We start from the raw sequence: 19,217 nt of genomic DNA, 5'->3' as shown, positions 1-19,217 counted from the left end.
AGGTGGTGGTGGTGGGGGCGCAAAGATTTTTCTTGTAAAAAAAAGTTTGGGAACCACTGGTCTATATGATATTTGCTTACTGATCATTAATTTCACACAAGCGCAGTAAGAATTTTGCAGATGGAAAATTGAGCTCAAATGGCAAAGTTCCAAAGATGGATGTGGTCTGACCAACAAGTATGGAGCAAAGGATTACCAGAGTAGGTCAGCCAATAGGACACTGGCCTCTGTACACACCAGTTCCTCATTCAGTTTAAGTTGTGATATTTTTATAACTCCCTTCATCAAGGTTTATTATCTGGTGCATAAATAAGTTATATGCAGCTTAAAAAAATAGCGCTTTTTGATCAAAGTATAGTATTAAGTCATTCAGACTTCTGGGATATTGATGTGATCAGTTAACAACAGGTGAACTAGAGGGGCAACAATGAGACAATGCCAAGACAGGAGTAGTTTTACAGGTGGAGGCCACTGACATTTTTCCCTCTTCCTCTTTTCTCACTGTTTTTGGCTACGATCAGTGTCACTACTGGTAGAGTGAGGCAATACCTGGACCCTACAGATGTTGCACAGGTAGTCCAGCTCCTCCAGGATGGCATATTAATACATGCCAATGGCCACTGTTAAGAATTTCTCTGACCAAATAACCAGAAAACAGACTTCATGAAGGTGACCAATGTCTTCTACAGGGCCCTGTAGCCACTGACACTCAAGGTGGAGCCCAGTTGGAATTCCTTTAATGTTTTTGAGCAGTATTTGGTATTACCTGCCATGATGGCCCTGTTATCTTTTTCATTTTGTCGGCCTTTGTGTGTATTTATGTCATCACAGAAAAATGCCATCCTGCAGGAGACACCTACTGTAGTGGTAACTCCCACAAAAAGGGCTTTGCATACTGAGGTTGTATAATGTATAATCATTTTCATACATGCTGTATGGCCAAGAACATTTTTAGACATTACCCAACAGAGCTGAATGTGACAACATAAATCTTCCACTCAATGCACAGTCTTTACCCTGCACTGTCTCAACCCTGACAGCCACCCAGGGCTAGGTCTGTGATTACATCAGTTCTGTCAGTCTGTGGGCAGATTTTGTCAACAAAGTTCCACAAAAACTACAAAATCTAGTTCTAAAACTTTACAGGTATGTAGTTTTAATCTAAACGAAGGCCATGTTTTAAGACAGGGGAAAACCTAATTGGGCTGCAGATATTGTGATCTCAAAAAGCAATGCCACAAATAGTTTTTATCTAACAACTCAAGTGACGCAAGATTCATACGTTCAAACTCAACACACTCTCAAAGCAACTTGTCACATACTAATGTGTCTAATATTTTTCTCTTTTGTACTTCGTCTTACTATAATTTGTAACTTCTTTTGTTTGGTTTAGGTTTAAATAAAAACTCTCACGACATTGAACCTTTGCCTGAGATTTCATTGTCTAATTTAGATGGCGAGTGAGCGAGTGATCAGACTCGCTTGCTTCTGGAAAAATGATATGTAACCACTGTAACCTGGTGTCACTATAGTGATGAGATTGAATTGAAAATGTCATCATTACTAACACTCTCTTTTTTTTTTTTTAAGCTGAGTATAAAGCATGAACTCCAGCGACTTTCTGCTTATCCAGATAAGTTTGTGTAACATTTGTCCTTTTGACATGAATGCATTGTGACTGCAGCCAAATCTGCCTGTGAAACAGTTGGTCTTTCTTTACGCAATGTGCTTTAGTCTTCTTTGTCCTGAACCATATAATTATGTTTTTTTTCCCCTACATTTGTGTTGTGAGAGACTTTTAAATTACCCAAGCACTCTAAAAATAGCTCAGACTAGACGCACCCCTGTTTCTTTTTATCAGTTAGTGCAAGAGCACGTTCAACATTCATTCAAAAGTTCTCTCACAGTTGTAAATTTTGCAAAGGAAATGCTTCATATGCTTGTAGTTGTAGTGAAATAAGGTTATATTTGATATGTTTTGTTTTATATATTAAAAATATGTTGGTCTTACAAGATTTACCGCTGAAATGGTAAATCTGAGCTTGTAGCACAAACACATACCAAAGGCAACTCTCCAGTCTCTCCTACTTTTGTATTGCCCTCATGTGTGTCTGATTACCTTGATGATGTCAGTTTTTGGAACAGTACTTTCATGCTTATTCTTATCTACTTTGTCCACAAGACTCCCTTGTTCATGTAAACAAGCTGCTGAGACTCTGGATGCTTGCAGAGGTAGGAATGTAAATATAAATCTAAGGCAGAAATGAGCGAACAAATATCATTTTCACATAACACTGAGACATTTTATTGGTGATCATATTCCATCCCTTTTCCAGAGTGAAATGAAGAGTGTTTTCTGACCTATAACAAAAGCAGTACAATAAATAAAACCAAAACTGGAGAACATCAAAAGGCTGCATCCTCAGCATTCACAGATAAAAGATATTATAATAGTAGTCCAACATACAGATACGTATATAGTTGTTAACAATAAATAATCATACTAAATAAATTACATTCTAATAAATTCTGGACAGTGTTTTTACACAGCATCTATTGAAGCCATCTATTCACTCGTCTCTCGGGTGGTCAGAGCCAAGTTCTTTGAACTGTTTAGCATTGCTGTGGAAAGACAAAAATGCAAGGTCAAAAAATACATAAATTAATGTTTTAGTAGAAATCTATGCAATAGTTTCATTTTGAAACTTACATACAATCCTTTTTTAGCTATGTAAAGCAAAACTCTACAATTCTGATATTGCACTTTGTGGTGATTTTGCTATGACTGAGTAATATAACGGTGCAGATATGGTTTATTTTAATTTCTGTAGATTTTTATGTCATTTGGGGTTTTAAAGACAAATAAAGAGTAATAAAAAAAAAATTTTTAACCGCAAATAAACAGGGTTAAATAATCTGGACAGATTACTGTCCCTTTTAATTACTTTCCCTCATTCTAGTCACTCATTTTTGTCATCATTCATTCATGCTTCATTGTGGCAGTGTAACAGAAATCCCGTATTTCAGCAATTCCTAAATTGCCACAATAAAATGCTTATGAAGAGAATACGGCATGTCCACACTGTGTAAATCTTGAAACTAAAGTGTTTTGTTTCCAAACATGTAAAGTCATCATGCATGTTTGCATGTGCTGCTCAGTAAGATTTAATGGGTAATTATCTCTTTATAGGTCATCACGTGCAAAGTCAGTATGTCAATACTCTTATTGTTCAGGACACAAAGATGAATGTGTACAAATGAACGTGTGGTTTCTCTTTACGCTGCTATTCACTTCATTGATGGAACAAGTGGAGACACCCCTCACTAATCCCGACTAATGCCTCTAGTAGGGATCTCTCTTGATCTGCATGATGCATGTATTCAACAACAACAACAACAGTCGTACGTGCGCTCCTGTCATTCAGTGAGCCCACTCCTTCCTGTTTGGCTTAGACTCTTGTGATCAGTGGCTAGACACACTCCTCTAAGGAGTTAAGCAAGACCATAGGTGAAAAATACATCACGAAACCATACAGCGCCAGAAATACGAGAAGATTATATCAATGTTGCTGCACTGATGGCATTACTGCAACAGCACTGACACATTGTCCAGCTTGGTAAAGGTCGTAGTTGTCATTTTCATGGTATGTATTGTTTTATATCTTTATTCTTATTTTTTATGGGTTATTCGAGGTCAGGGTTGGGTGACTCAAAACACTCATGTAAGGTGATGACTAAACGATATGTTTACAAACTCCGTCTGAAATAAAACGTTTCCATGATCTTGCTGGTCTGAACACAGTGCAGTACTTGGAAGTAGCACTGCTTTTTCTGATAATTTGATGCTTTATATTGTGCAATAAACACTGAGTTGTATAAAAAATAAGTACAGTGAGTACGTGTTGGTTTGCACATAAGGAGGTCAAAACCTCAGGAGCACCTACCTCATTGTAACTTAACGCCCTCAAACGACAACGTCACCAGGGTGTTTCTGAAGCTTCTCCTGCTCTGACACGGTTCCGAGGTAGGAAGCCAGGAAGTTTTTATGTGACCTGTAACTACACAAGACATTAACATTAGTATCAAAAGCCCAAACAGCTCAGATAAGTGAAAGAATCAGCTATTTTGAAAACCAGGACTGCAGTGCCAGCTACATGGTAATGGTCTGATAGAGATAAATACATTTTATGGTGACATTTTCACTGTCATTTCTATTGGCTGTGCACATAACAAGCATATGACTATTTAAGTTTCAAACTCACAGAAATAAGTCCTACTTTCTCTCGTTTTCTCCAACTGAGTAGTTATAACTAACCGTGGCTGTAAAGCTTTAATTGCATGTCTGCTTGTTTTATTTGCACCATCATGGACTATTGACTCTGTCCACAATTCAAATAATACCTTTGATTTCATTACATATTGATAAGAAACTGTGATTATGTAATAAATTGCTTGTCATACCATTACAGGAATTCAAGATTCAAAAAAAGTACGAGTAATACAAAAGACCTTACAGCCTTTCTGATAAAACAACAGTGAGGTGACGCCGTTGATGGTGCTGTAGGAACAGGAATGACCATTAGAGCTGTAGAAGTCATTTGAGTTGATCTTGGCAAAGTGGTGAGCAATAACTCTAAAGTCTGGGTGTGTTCGGGTGTGTTAATGTACTTTTTGATGTGTCAGTGTGGTCATATGCCAGGAAGTGTTTCTGGCCTGGATCTTGGAAGCGTAACCTTTGTTCTGTTGGGATTCATGGGGTGTGGATGGTTTATTGGATAATATTCTCTACAATACTTTAAATGTAAAAAAGAAGAAGATTACTTTTTCACAAAATCACCACAATCAGGCTTTGTCTTAATGTTGTTCCAGCTTTGGTGAAGCTGGTCACACTGATAGCAGCTATACTGGGGTCTGATAGTGGTGAGTTTGTGGGGACATTACATTTTGTTTTTTCTGCGCCTCATTCTCCTCAGTGAACAATGGCGGGTTTATTGCTGTAAAAAAAATCCCACTATGAGGATTTTCTTTCAAGTTGTAAAGTTGTATTTTGACTGCTTTTACAACTGGGAACAAAAGAAAGATTTAAGTTTACTATTAAGAGTTCATCAGTGAATTGAAGATGGGTTACTCATACTAATACAATACAATACTGGGTTAACCCAGACCTATCTATATCTAGGAAAAGACAAAAGTTAAATGAGGGCTAAATTTTAAAATTTGGCATCATTAATTAAGGCCAAATTAGAGGCTTTTCTTTTCTTTTAAAATGTTGTTATATATAACATATGTAACAACTGGCATATTCTGATATATGTATTATGTTACCACTAATTTTTTCATGTTTGGAATTTTATCCATTTACTTTAAAATCCTTCAGCCAGAAACGAATGCTTTGGTTGCTACAGCCTTACCACCAAATAGTGTGTCTTGTTGTGTTTCTTTTTGTGTGTTTGGCTGTGTGACAGTTTCAAACTCACTGAGCACAGGTCATAAGCAGTATGGCGGTACAACTGATGACTGAAAGAACCACGGCGATGACCACTAAGACCGTCTGCACCAGCTCAGCATTGTTGGTCTCGGTGGGCTCATTTTTCACTGTCCCCAGAGTCTGGATCCCACAGCGCTCTCCATCATAACCCTTCATACATCTGCAGAAAAAAGAGTTAAGAAATCAGTGTGATGACTCAATGAAGAGGCTTTTATATCAGATATTGATGAGTGTTTGAATTATTTTTTTCAAGTTGTTCCAATAACTTGAATCTGTCTGAACCTGCCTATTAGTCACATTCAGGTGAGGCAGTGGTTTTAACAGTATAATTGTTTTGGGGGTTTTGTGTCTACATCATTCATTTTGATGATTGCAAATGATCCCAAACATGATTCAGTGAAGGCCACATGCTTGTATCAACCATAGAGCTCATATTTTCTCATGCAAAAATACAATGGGGCCAGGACTGTACTTACATACAAACTGGTTCATGCAGGCCGTCTATGTGCTTGCAGTATCCATGAATGCAGTAGCCCAGGTGGGAGGTGTTGCAGGGATCCTCATTGGTCCTGAGAGTGGATGTGTGTCCACTAGTGAAGACCATGTGCTCGGGGTTGAAAGGAGTTGTGCTTTTGCCCTTGTGTTTGTTCCTCCTCTTGCCTTTGACCTTCCTTTTCTTCTTCTCATCTCTGTTGGGATGCAAGTCTGTAGGAGGAAAGGAAGCATCCGCAGTTGTTTAGGGTGCCATTTTAACTCCCTAGACTTAAAGGCTGAAAACATTTTTTTTAATCAATTGAAGCTGTTAAAGTCAAGAGAACTTCACTTTCATATAATTTTATATACTCATCTTTCTTAAAAGAAACATATACAAATCACACAGTTATATACTCAGATAAAAGATTCCCTTGTACCATGGAAGCTGACATTTTCATCATCTCCTCCTGAAATCCCGTCCTCTTCCAACTCATCATCATCGCTGTGCAAATTCTGGAGGCCTTCCCCTGAGGCCAGGTCGACAGTCACTCCAACTTGGTCACCTGACTGTGTGGTTGTAGATCCCTGAGCACTTAGAGCACTGCAGACTACAAAAAAAAAAGCCAACAAAAATGAATAAGACATTAAATCTACATAGAAATACACATCAAATCAAAGTTTACTTCTTTTGATCCAGATCAACATCTTGGATTGTGAAAAACACTCTTTCAGAGCTATAAATAGAAAAAAGACGTGAATAGTTGCCGATATGCTGATAAACTATTTTAGAAATCAGTCTTGGCAGTCATTTTTTTTTTTCATTCTTTCCTTTTTTTTTTCTTACCATGAACTTTGTGTGAGTTACTTTCTTTAGAAATTGTGCTCATATAGCTTTACCTCTGACTCATTATTTCACCTTCCTCTGCTGGGAACAATCTTAAACCAGTACAACCAGTCCACATTGAGGACTGTATTGCACCAGTGATGAATAGGATTCAGTGAAAGGATAATGAAGTATTCAAAATATGATGACCTTTCTGTGTGTCTGGTGTGTCTCCTGCACAATGTCTGGTAATAGTTTGGTCTCTAGAAGCGTCTCTGACAAAAAATAAAAATAAAAAATCTCAAATACCTCTCTCCTCTCTGACAAGTCCTCGCCTGTGGATACATGTTTTCTCCCCTGACCCATGCCTTTCTGTCATGCCACTTGCATTTCTCTTTTCATTTCAGTCATTTAAACTATCTGCGCACACACAAACACACAGACACTTTTAAGTACAAGTTCAGACTTACCGAAGCACAGGAAACAGGTGAGGATGAGAGGGTTCATATCCCAGGAAGCAAGTGTTTTGTGTATGATAGTCCTGCACTAACGTGTGTGTAAGTAGGTGTCGAAGTGTGTCTTTGTCCCCCGCTGATCGAGAGTGTGCTTTGCTCTCTTCACCTCCACTGGGTGCAGCTTTTATAGACCAACGCCTGCTTCTCAACTTGAAGGAAACAGATGGGTGTGTGTGTGCACTTGTGAGTGTGTGTGCATGAGGCAAAGAGAGAGCAAAGAGAGAGCATAGGAGAGAGAGTAAAAAACACATTGTGCTTGTGTGTGTGTGTGTGTGGCTTATTCGTGTGTGTCTACTAATTCATCTGCCCCAGGCAATACATTTTGCACCTCACGTTCTGGTGGGAATAATAATTGTGGGCGACACTGGGTCACCAAGCTCTTGGCTTTTTATCACCTGTTTGGTAACTTTTATTACTTCCGCAGGGCTGCCTTTATATGGCCTTAGTTATACCTTCTGTAGTGATAGAGACACATACCAGGATATTATAAAGCTTTTCAACATTAACTTGAAAACAACTTTCTAGGCCATCATGTGTCATTTATTGAATGGCCAAAGTGTTGACTAATCTTAGATAGACAAAATCATAAGCAAACCACAAAAGTAAAGTTACTGGGTTCTTAACTGACAGCAACTATACACACCTTTTTCTGTAATCGAGTCATAGCTACACTTTAGTCAAGGTACAAAGATAAAAAATAACATAAAAAAAATGCTACATTACAGTGAGAGCAGTAAGGGGTCATAAAAAGAGTATCTATGAGTGTTTGTTTCGGTAAGTGGTTTCATAAACATATATGGGCAAATAGGTCATGAAATGGGAATTGTGGCTGGCTTCTAGAAAATACACCTCTGAATGTGTCTTATTTTCTGAGATATAAGATACTTTTTTAATATAATCTTTTTAAGTGTGTATTACTTGTTACCTGTTTTTATTTATTTGCCTATGACAATGAGCGTTCTCTGTTTTATTGTTGTTTCGTTTTGTTCGGCGGGTTGTGGTTCTGTCTGAATTATTATGTGTGTGTTTTATCAAATTATACTCAGTGTTACTATTTCTGTACACTGTAACTAAGAGGAGACCTTAAGGCTTGGGTGGGGAAGCTGCACACAAGGGTGTGTTGTTTATGTTGTTGTGTCTGCAGATACAGGTTGTCCCATCAGTCATACACTAGTGGAATCAAACGCAAACCTGCTAGGAATGCAGGGAACTACTCCATCTCATTCCGTAACAATGACTTGGAGCTCCTGGCACGTTTTGTTGAGGATAAACATGCAATGGAATTGTTTGGATATGTGTAATGACATTGAGGATATGAGATATGGATGTGTGGAAAGTCTGACACAAGCCAGGAGAGAAGCACCTCATAACAGCCACCCACAGTAAACACACTGCTGTCAAGCTAAAGGCACGCAGGATGAAAACTTGAACACAAAAATACAATTAGATGTCTTTGTGCATCTTCACAATACTGTTACAATGTTACTAGCTGCTGATATTGAATCTCTACTTTTCCGTTAAAAGCATAATTTCCCATGTGAAGTATTAGCTTAAAGTTTTTTAATGTATATGTACACTGTTGTCTACATGGTGCCTTTTGTAGCTGATTCAGTTCTCAGTTTATTTAGATCTGCTTCTTAAATTTATTGCCTTGAAGATGAATTCTTGCAACTTTACCAATTAGTATTAATGGCACAAAAGCAACTCCAGCATCTTCCTGAAAACTATCAATTTCACCTTAATTATGTCTCTCCGCTGAGTGCCCTTAAATGATGTATGTGGACTTTCAATCTGGAGCCTTAATAGTCTGTATTTCCATCTAGAAAGCGACTCTTTGAGAATAAATGACAGCGAATAATACAAATATAACAGAAACTAAAACACAAACCTGACTTGAGAAGCAAAACAAACGCATACGTGATAGACATGAGACTTGTTTGTTAAAGAACACACGAAGATGCAGCTTAGTGGGGCTTCCCCCACTGTATTACTCACTGCATGAGTAGCCTACTATTACTTATGCAATAATAAGTAATAGCACAGTGCAGGGATTAGAGCAGCAGTTCCTGAATTTCGAATATCTTTATCCACGGGTTTTATGTTTAGAACAAAATGGCCACCACAGAGTGGGTGTGTTTGTGGGTCATCGCGTGTGTAAGCGCATGCTAATGTGTTTTTAAGTATGTCTTAACAGAGCAGCAGCTGCAGGTGAGTTAATGTTTACGTGTCATCGTCGCTGTTCATTGGTATACAGAACATGTAAAGCGGATCCAGGCGAGGTGTTAAAATGGATCATTGGCTCTGGTTGAGTGTAAAATGAAGCTACTGATTAACTTGACATCTGACACTGCACTCGGTAGGTCAGATGATGACCACAGACATGCATATTTATTTGGGTTTAATAGGGATGGTTTGGATGCACACAGTACACGTAACTTGTAGTCATTTGTCAGTCTTTTATTAGACTCAAATGAAGAACAACTCAAAGGAAAGCTTTTTGGAGATGGCGTTCTCAGAGTTTTATCAGAAGAACCAAGGCTCTTACCACCTGGTTTCCATTTGCAAAGCATTTCTGTGGCAAACCCGCAGAAGGAAGCAGCAGTGCAAAAGCCAGCATCACCATCAGCACAGCAATGTTTCCCCTGGTACAAGTCCAGATAACACTGCCCAAGAAAGATTATTTTGCAAACTGTACAGCAAGAAGTATTCTTACATGTGTATAAAATGTAAAGGACAAAAAAATTGGAAAAAAAAAAGTTAAATAAATTAAAAAAAAAAAAATACATATCAATATATATATATTAAAGAGAGATATTGATGACATGTAAGAAAAATGTGAAGACTGCAGGAAGGCTTGAGAAGAATTTGAAGCCTCACCGCTGCAGCCTTATCACCTGAAGAATGAGTGAAGACATTGAAAGATACAAGAATAAAAAAAAAACAAGTAAAAGTAAAAAAAATAAATACTTTGTAGCTTCAAACACAGACAGAGGTTGTAGAGTATATAAACATTGCCAACTGAACTTATAAGAATGAGGAAACCTCCACACTACACAAAGTTTCAAGCGTTAAAGCTCAAAACTTTACACTCATTGGCCAATTTAAAGTGACATCATCATAATAGTAACAGTGGCCATTTTGATTTTGTGCAAGACAAAAAAATGATATCTAATAAAAGCTAAAAGCTAGGCACATCATCATAATAGTAACAGTGGCCATTTTGATTTTGTGCAAGACAAAAAAATGATATCTAATAAAAGCTAAAAGCTAGGCACAAGCATAAATTAAAGGCAAAGTTCAAACCACAGTGTAAACAGTCCTAATCTGTTTTTTAGGATGTTAAGTCAGAGTAGACAGGACTGGAAGACAAACAAAGCATCTTTAACCAGTTCTATTTTAGGATCTGAGAGTGGGTTGATTCAAAAGATAACACAGCCTCACTGAACCACAGAAAAGCCTTTCATATTCTAAAATTAGACTTGCATTCTAGCAAAAAACAGAAATCCCAAAGTGAGGAAACTACATTATTATATTGATTATGATCAATTCTGCTAGTTATCAGCAAATTCGGAGCAACATTTTTTTTTTTTTGTTGCGTTACAAGTTACTATAGTTACCGCTTCACAATTGTTTATTTTCCATTAATTTTTCAGTATCGTGTGGGCGGAGTCACCCACAGAAACTGTTTTTGTGTGCCTAACTATTCATCTTTTCAAACTGAGTGTAACAGGTGCCGCAACTTTGGAACCAGTGCAGCTGGAAAACAATCCCACCGCACACAAAGCTGACCATTATAACCTCTTTGTGGTGATCTGCCTGCTTGATAAAGCCACGTGACGTACAGTGTAAAGGAGGCAGGAACAATTTACTAAGCTAGCCACTGAACTGCCAGGATGTTCTTGATATGTTGAAATTTTCATTTAGAAAACTGGGAGAAATCTTGATTTGTCTTTTCCAGCAGTGGATGTTGCAAGAGAGCGTGAAATGCTCTAAGCCATCTCGACTCCTTTGTAACCCTGCCGCTTCAGCTGACGTCGAAAATTATTCTTCTCATACCTACAAAAATAACACATATTGATTTTATTTCAAAATACACAAATCCTGTCTCGGTGATGTAGCATTTCACCATTTCATGCTTTAATATAACCGACAATGAAGGTTGAGGAACTTGAAATGGGATTTCGGTCATAGCCGTTCTTTGTGGTTTGGTGCGTGTGCATGGAGCAGGATGCTGAGGGCAAGATTTTATTTCATGAACTTCAATATTTAAAGTAAAATGTAGATCTGTAGGTTTAGCTGTAGTGTCACTAATACCCTCAGAGTTTTAGTGGTAGACTTTTAGCAGCTTAATGTGCAGCCTACTTTTGACATATTCCATGGAGACAAAATGTTATTATTTTCTTTTTCATATGTACTGCTGCAACAGTCAAAGCTCATATTCAACATGGCTTCAAATGAGGTCAGCTTATGTTAAAATAATCCACATGAGCCAAAAGTCTGTTTCTTTTCTGCTCTGGGCTCCTCTTTGTTCTCAGCGTTCAGTTTTTGTAAGAAATCTCATTGCTTTAGTTTGAGGCCTACTAAGTAACCACACGTATAGTCACATACATTCACATATCAAAGCCTTACCATCTGCAGAAAAGGTACAGAGCTCCAGCCAATCCAATAATCAGCAGAATCATGAAGAAAATGATGATAATTATTTGCTTTTCACCTTCTGGCCCCAAAACAAGTTCCAGTTTCTCACACCTGGAACCAATGAAGCCTGTCTCACACCTGCAACACAAACAGACGAGTCATGCATAACTACTCATGATGACAAAGTAGCACAGATTCACTTACCCACCCACATAGCCACATGTGACTGCCCTCTGCCATGGCCTGCTGCTTTTTCTGTTTGTCCCTGTGTGTGTGCAGGTTCCTGGTAGGTGGGGTTAATCCGTGTAACTGAGAGCACCTGGTCAGTCTCCCTGGAGCATTTAAGAACTGTCTGTCTCAGCGCTTGGGCTCTCTTTCTTATCGCTCCATTTATCCATCACTATGTTATTTGTTTGTTTGGATTTGGCCTGGTTCTTTTAGGTTTTACACCACATGACAGTATGCATCCTGAACATTCAATCACCCATCCAACTACTGATATGCTGACTGATAGCAATGATGGACACATCTCATGGAGTACTATCTTTTTTTAGTGTGTAAATTTTGGTTTGAGTGGTATTCCTCCCATTATTTGTCATGGCCCTTGCACATACACACACACACACACACACACACACACACACACGATCTTTCTTGCAGTGGTGTTCATTGAAAACTTAATAGTGGCCCTGAGAGAAACACCTAGTGTAAATTTTGGTTTGAGTGGTATTCCATTATTTGTCATGGCCCTTGCACATACACACACACACACACACACACACACACACACACGATCGTACTTGCAGTGGTGTTCATTGATGTCCACGAGCAGTATGCACTGGCCGTTGTTCAAACAGTAGTTGTCATATGCGCTTTCACAGTTCTGCATCGACCACTTAACCACATGCTGTTGCTTTTCTCCCTGGCCTGAAACAAACAACAAGCCGTTGGAAACTTTTCCTAAAAATAAGACCTGCATGAATCGGTGTACATAGACAGTACTGTGGATGTTACTTTTTACCTGAGCTGTGGCTTATTTGTTTACTAGATTTAAATATCCTCCATTTGTTTTATCTAAATAATTTACTTCATTGTCTTATTTTTAATGTAAAGGGCTTCTGAAGGTTATTATATCTAACATTATATCCTTTCTATTAATAATTGTACATTAAATGAAATAAGTAGTATTTTGGGGCTGCATCTGTCAGTTAATATTGACAGTTAATGCCATTAATCAATCATTTTATCTATGAAGTGTAAAGAAAGTAACATTTATCTGTGTGGTTTTATTGTGCTACCAGTCAATGATGCAGATATATTCACCTTATTTTAACTTAAGGAAACATTTAAAAATAAAAAAAAATAATAGCTGACTAATTGTATAACACCTCATCCTCATAGCCCCCACTTTGTTTCAACTCCAGGTGCTCAGTGTTTCATTTTAATTTTGAAATCTTCTGATTTACTATGCTATAAAAAGGCTGATAAAATGTCTTCACAGCAGCTGTAGAGCTGAATACCTGCAGGCAAAGAAGCACCATCTGCAGACGGCACTCTGGGTGATGCACTCTGGGTGAGTACATACGGCCAGATCATCATGACACCTGTCAGATAAAAACAAATCCTCGTTATTCACACGGGATATAAGTCTGATATGAACAATGAGCTATGCAAGCCCTTTTGTAAGAGTTTTTTTCCTAAAGAATGCTGACCAATAGCATTTTCTAATTTCTAACAACCTTAAGAATAGCTGGTCAAAAACCTTTTGTGCACCTTTAAGGTGAACATGCCACCCCCTGTACAGGGTAACAACTTTCAGGTGTTTTTATTTAAGCGTTTGCGAGGCCTTGAGAAGGTAAAACAAACAAAAAAGTCATTTGAAAATGGACATTTTAAAAATGTGCTGCCCAGGTTCTTATATATTTAACCTAATCCAGTTTGTCAGGGAATGATATAGTTTTGCATGCAAACACAGACTTTCACAGCTGCAAATGTTATTTTTACTTGCAGAGAAGATATGTACAGTCAGTCAGCAATATGTTTTATTTTATTTTTTTTAAAGTATATGTAGGAATGACTGTTCCTTTAATTACTCCACATCAACCCAAAATGATTCATGTTTTTGTTGGTTTTGCTTAGCATTCTCTGCAGGGTGTACCCAGCCTCTCACACAGTGAAAGCTGGCAAAGGCTCCAGCCCTGAAACCTGATTTAGGAAGACGGTTAAGAAAAGGGATGAATGAGTTTATTTACATAGCACCAGCATTAAAGAAAAATTCAGAAACTGTAAATATGCAGGGGAATAAAAGAAACTGTGAGAATGCCTGTCAGTTTTAGGTGATAACAAGAAGGTATAGCTTGTGTTACCTCGATCAAATACCTGTACTAGCCTGCACAACTTTATAATGGACAGCACTAGCAGCCGCCCACATTCCAGCAGACAGGATGCAAAAACACATCAAACAGAATGCAAGATGTGTCTAGTTAGGACTGGTTATGAATCTGGTAATACTCGCCATAAAATCGCTCCCTTTTTGGGTTTCTGTTCCTGTCTGTTGTTATGGCTGCAGAGGTATTTTTCTCTGTTTTCAGTTAGAGAGCTCAGGGTGGTTGTTGGGTGTTTCTGACATGGTTGACTGGTGTAAAGTACAGTGGAAGTGATGAAGTAGCTTTCCCGTATTACTAATTAATCACTATTAATCAGATCATTTATATCATTAGCCAATGACTCACTCTAATTGCACATTCCTAGCATCCAGCCTACCTCAAGACATTAATTGAGGTGAAAATAATTGTATTTTTCTAAAAATGTGACTCTTTCTTAGCTGGTGTTTAGTTTTAAATTATTATTGAAATTTTAAAAATTTAAGACCACAATATAAAATATTTAACTTTAGTCACAGACAACTACACCTTGACTTGTTTTATTATTAAAAATATACTCTTTATATCTCAGTATCAGTAAAATAAGTGAAGGATCGGACAAAGGAGTATAATTGGAATTTGCTACATTGTTTCCTTCCTAAGTTTGTAATACTTTGTTGTGCAAAGAGTGAATGTGAAATGGAAAATGACATACTTTCAAATAATAAATCATTTGCCTGACCTAATAGCCGACACCCTTCAGCCTCCCTTAGGCTCTACAGATGCCACAGAGTATCATTTGTCTGAAAAACTTTGGATGGTTTCTGTAATTACTTTTAGTCCAGTGGTTTTTGAACTGTGGGCCCCACCAGTGGGACATAAAGCCACTGCATGTGTGGCATGCATAGCCATGCAGGGAAAAAAAAAACTGAGGTAAATCAAATGAAATAAAAGAGTTTTGATCGTATTATTTAAGTTACCACGATTTCATATACACACTGGATCCCTTTTTACTGATATTAACTGACCAAAATTGAGTGGAATGGAAATCACGTGAATTTTATTGAATTTTTAAACATTTTTGGCTGATTTGGGGCGTGCCAAAAAAGGGTTTTAGAGACACTATAATTGGAGTTAACTCAGCTTTTGACTCAAGTGCCAAATACCAGTTTAAAAGTCAGTTTGGTAAGAATGCCAAAATATTAGCAGCAAAGGAAATCTGAAGATCAACACTAAAACGATTTAAATGCTAGATTTAATGTTATATTGCGGTGATTATGCTTTCAAGCTTTGAGTATGAATAAAGAAATCATTCATATTAGCTGCATCTTACACCAAGACATATCTAAGATGATATAAAAGATGCAGTAGAAATAGTATGTGGACTTTGTAGTTAAAGTCTTAATAGTGAAAGTAATCATCAGTATGGAAAGTTATTTTATATAACTTAACATCGTATCACCTTATTATCTTTTAATAGACCTTACTCTGTTCAATTTTCAACTGCTATCTGCTATTAACATCTATAACACCATCAGAATCAGTCAAACCCAGAAGGATAGCAGCATATTGTACTGGTACATGGTACTTAACAGATGTATTAAAATTAATTTCAAAGTAAAAACAACAGAACTCATGATTTGCACATAACAGGTGACCAGCTTACAAACTTGCATTTTTATTTAACTAAATTAGCTACCCTCTATATCAAACTACATCAGCTAAAGTGCAAGTACTCTACTTGTAGCCTACTACAAATTAAAAATACATACAGATAAAGTCAGACTGCAAATGGGTACACGCCCACATCAGCCTTAATGAAATCTTGCAGTATGGAGTCACTCACTGACGCTGTTAAACAGTGTTCCCGTGGCTACAACCATTAGTAACTGCATTTAGTTATTTTTTTAATTCAACATTCCGTTCCAGTAGATGCTAAGTTTAACTTTGAAAGAGCTTTTCGTCTATTTAAAGGGGATCATCGCTCCGGGTTCCTTGAGATGACTTAAATTCAATCCATACCTGAACAGACCTGCCATTCACTGTCAACGCGTCAAACTCAAATAATAATAATAATAAAACAATAAAAATAATATTCAAGACGTCAACATTAAGAAAAGCACACACACTTTACCGATAATTGACAGGAGCACTGACAGTTTGCTGATCCCCATCTCAGTCGATCGTTCGCTGGTAGGACGAGCAGGACGAGTAATAACTGTCAGGTAAAGGTGCAGGTGACGTTTCTTTTGAAAATAGGAAACCAGTGGGCTTTTACTCCTGCGGTTTGGGTGTGGTGTCAGACTCATGTAATTTAGATAATTTCACCTCTCAGCGGTTTCAATGAAAGGACAGACCCGAGAATGTCTGTCCTCACCGGTTTCCATAAAACAGGAGTTTTTATTGTTGATAATAAAAGGCGGATTGTAATAGAAATTTTCAGATAACTGATTAAAGCTAGTAACAGCACAATAAAAAAAAAGCCCCAATCAAAGTGACTTTTTATAGATACATCTCATTTTTTATGTAGATCGATAAATCGCAGCAGAAAAAAACCCACTTATAATATGTTGTTCTTCTGCAGTCTGGCTCTTGCTGCGTTTGTAAGTATCATTATCGACAAAAGTGTGGACACAGTAAAATATAAACTAAACAAAAAGCTGTCAGCAAACCATTTAAATCCCACATCATTTGAAAAGTAGTAAGACACCCTATGAAACGCCCAAACTGATAAAAGCTTATTTGCGTGAGTGGAAAATTGTTCTGTAACATGACAGGGATAGGGCTATTATATAGCGTACATGGCATAGGTAACTGGATACATATGTGAAGGCTGCATTATAAATATATTGCAGATATATTATCTGGAGTAAAGGAGTTAGGTGGTACACTCATTTGGCAGAAGTCCAGGCCAGGTCGCCTGTTTGAGCATTTATTAGCTATGCAGTCCAAATATAGTTTTATTCTTCATGTCCTTTTTCCTGTTCTCGTATATTAATCTCAGCTTTAATCACTGCTAATTAAAATTACCGAACTTTTCTTATACCCTTTACTGTACTTTGGGCTTATTTACTCCGTTTAAGAATGGGACCGGTTTATCATCATATTTCATGGCTAAATATGCCGTTCAAGCATGTTTAGCCTTTCACAGCATCGTGTTACAAGTTAACCTGTTGTTTAATTAGACTTTGGGCAGCCTTTTTAGGCTTAATAAATGGCTCATTTACAGTTTGTCTGGGGATCAGTGAGCATTATCGTTTCAAAAGCTTAATAAGTGAAACTCAAACAGGAATTACGCAGTTTTAAAAATTCTTCTTTACCTTATCAAAATGGTAATGGAGTATCTCCTGTCAAATATTTGGCACGCACAATTATCAAAGCAAAAATATATTTATTGTAAAAAGGCTGTAGCAAAAAGTGAAATTCAAATAACACAAATATCTTTTGTAATTAATTAAAAAATAAACTTTAAATACAAGAAAATAATAATTTATAATAATTTACTTAACATAATTTTGCAATAAATATATACAAATTTTCATTCTTATTCTTTACATGAAAATAAAACAATCGTTAAAAAAATAACGTTAGATTTGATAGAGCTTGCTCTTTCCTTGTTAATAACCTCTTGTAACAGTCAAGTGTTTCCATTTAAATGTTGTCAAAGGCAATTTTTTTCTTTTTATACATCATATTATTTGTTTTGTAGACTTGCAAATGATTCACTCTTATGAAATGCTGTGGTTTGTCTTTTCTTGAAAGGGGAAATGTTGAAGATGGTGGTGCATGAGCAAATGTGAGCTGCAGAGTTCACACCGAGGTCTTAGCAGGTGTATATTTTATTGGCACCGTCGATTCTGTACACCTGAAAACAGAAACACAAAAACAACATCAGAAATGGAACTGCCACTATTCCTGCATACTTTATTACACCGCGAAAACCTGTGGATACTCACCTCTTGTAGACAAAGAAGTAAAATGCGATCACCAAAAATATGATGAGTATGAACACCCCGAAAATAATGCCAATGACTTGCTCTACATCAAGCAAAGTAACACCACGAATTGGTTCCACAAACATGCAGCGTGGCCCGCTGTACGAGGGTTCGCAGCTGCAGATCAGAGAAAATATGTGAGCGCATTCCAAAAGTGAACATGAACAAACACGTAGAAGAATTTCATACAGATCATTATTAACTAAATCTACTGTGGATACTGTCTGATACTGCAGAACTTACATGCAAGAAGGTTTGTCACTGTCTTGCGGATACATGCACTTGCCACCGTTTACACAATAAGAAGCATGTTCGCTTCTACATGGCTTGTGTAAAGGTAGGACTTGAGGCAACTCCATGCTACCTGCAGAGAGGGAGAATAAAACAATCAACATAAACAAAAATTTAACAGAAATATAAGACTTTAATTATTCATTCTTATTATTAATTCCTTGATTAACAGGCGGCATTATTTGACACCGGTCTTCTGCAGATAAGCTTCAGTTATAAGACCTTAAACCTTGTGCCCACAACTTAACAAGCATATATCGTGACGTCACTGGGGACATTTGGGGCTCTGTAGATTTCATATATGTCAGGGATAAAGCACTGTAATGCCATGTGTTTCTACACCGTCACAAAACTCAAACTTAAAACACTCACTGTTGCTAAACTGAGTGGTCAGAGATGAGTTTGACAGAGGCGGTGCTTTGGTCTGGAGATTATCATTCACCACTGCAGAATGTCCTGCTGCAGCCAAAAGCACCAGCACCGTCACTGCCGGCAGAAACGCTGTAAAAAACAAAGAAAATAATGTAGAAAATATATTAAACATATAGATGATTTATTTTTACTCTATGCATTTTTCAGTTTTCCTAACAAGTTTCTTCCTTTACTATTATCATTTATACATAAAAAAAA

General features: G+C 37.3%; 4 protein-coding genes across 4 annotated transcripts in view; all 4 read right to left on the bottom strand.

Annotated features, from left to right (window-relative positions):
* Positions 1-2,278: 2,278 nt before the first annotated feature.
* On the bottom strand, positions 2,279-7,486 carry areg (amphiregulin). Its single transcript, XM_005924475.2, has 6 exons — positions 7,256-7,486; positions 6,400-6,570; positions 5,965-6,193; positions 5,478-5,648; positions 3,945-4,058; positions 2,279-2,622 (listed from the first exon to the last, which is right to left on the bottom strand). The coding sequence occupies exons 1-5, from the start codon at positions 7,290-7,292 to the stop codon at positions 3,965-3,967; spliced, it is 702 nt and encodes a 233-aa protein (XP_005924537.1). The 5' UTR covers positions 7,293-7,486; the 3' UTR covers positions 2,279-2,622; positions 3,945-3,964.
* Positions 7,487-10,489: 3,003 nt separating this feature from the next.
* Positions 10,490-18,533, bottom strand: LOC102289283 (proepiregulin). Its single transcript, XM_005924474.3, has 5 exons — positions 16,436-18,533; positions 13,459-13,542; positions 12,739-12,865; positions 11,930-12,076; positions 10,490-11,356 (listed from the first exon to the last, which is right to left on the bottom strand). Exons 1-5 carry the CDS (start codon positions 16,608-16,610, stop codon positions 11,290-11,292), a joined length of 600 nt encoding a protein of 199 aa, XP_005924536.2. The 5' UTR covers positions 16,611-18,533; the 3' UTR covers positions 10,490-11,289.
* epgn (epithelial mitogen homolog (mouse)) overlaps positions 18,112-19,217 on the bottom strand; it is a 1,211-nt gene continuing 105 nt past the window's right edge. The window contains exons 2-5 of the mRNA XM_005924473.3: positions 18,960-19,088; positions 18,540-18,660; positions 18,258-18,413; positions 18,112-18,166 (exon numbers count right to left, since the gene is read on the bottom strand). Coding sequence (XP_005924535.1) covers positions 18,112-18,166; positions 18,258-18,413; positions 18,540-18,660; positions 18,960-19,088 — 461 coding nt within the window. The remainder of the gene's footprint in view (positions 18,167-18,257; positions 18,414-18,539; positions 18,661-18,959; positions 19,089-19,217) is intronic.
* Positions 18,667-19,217, bottom strand: part of mthfd2l (methylenetetrahydrofolate dehydrogenase (NADP+ dependent) 2 like) — a 15,315-nt gene continuing 14,764 nt past the window's right edge. The window contains exon 9 of the mRNA XM_005924472.3: positions 18,667-19,088. The gene's annotated coding sequence lies outside the window, so the exon portion shown is untranslated. The remainder of the gene's footprint in view (positions 19,089-19,217) is intronic.

This window comes from Haplochromis burtoni, unplaced genomic scaffold (assembly GCF_018398535.1).
Source record: "Haplochromis burtoni strain Fernald_Lab_line unplaced genomic scaffold, NCSU_Asbu1 Contig_54, whole genome shotgun sequence".
In the NCBI taxonomy this organism is placed as follows: Eukaryota; Metazoa; Chordata; class Actinopteri; order Cichliformes; family Cichlidae; genus Haplochromis; species Haplochromis burtoni.
This window is presented reverse-complemented; position numbering and strand designations above follow the sequence as displayed.

Excerpts from the sequence above, each read along its gene's own strand:
- areg (XM_005924475.2), bottom strand. The coding sequence starts at position 7,292 with ATGAACCCTCTCATCCTCACCTGTTTCCTGTGCTTCG. Across the intron at positions 5,649-5,964 it reads CTGCATGAACCAGTTTGTAT|ATGTATGAAGGGTTATGATG; the intron begins GTAAGTACAGTC and ends TTTTTTCTGCAG. Across the intron at positions 4,059-5,477 it reads CTGCTTATGACCTGTGCTCA|TTACAGGTCACATAAAAACT; the intron begins GTGAGTTTGAAA and ends TGTCTTGTGTAG.
- LOC102289283 (XM_005924474.3), bottom strand. The coding sequence starts at position 16,610 with ATGAGTCTGACACCACACCCAAACCGCAGGAGTAAAAGCCCACTGGTT. Across the intron at positions 13,543-16,435 it reads AGTGCTCCTGTCAATTATCG|GTGTCATGATGATCTGGCCG; the intron begins GTAAAGTGTGTG and ends TTTATCTGACAG. Across the intron at positions 11,357-11,929 it reads CTGTACCTTTTCTGCAGATG|GTATGAGAAGAATAATTTTC; the intron begins GTAAGGCTTTGA and ends TTATTTTTGTAG.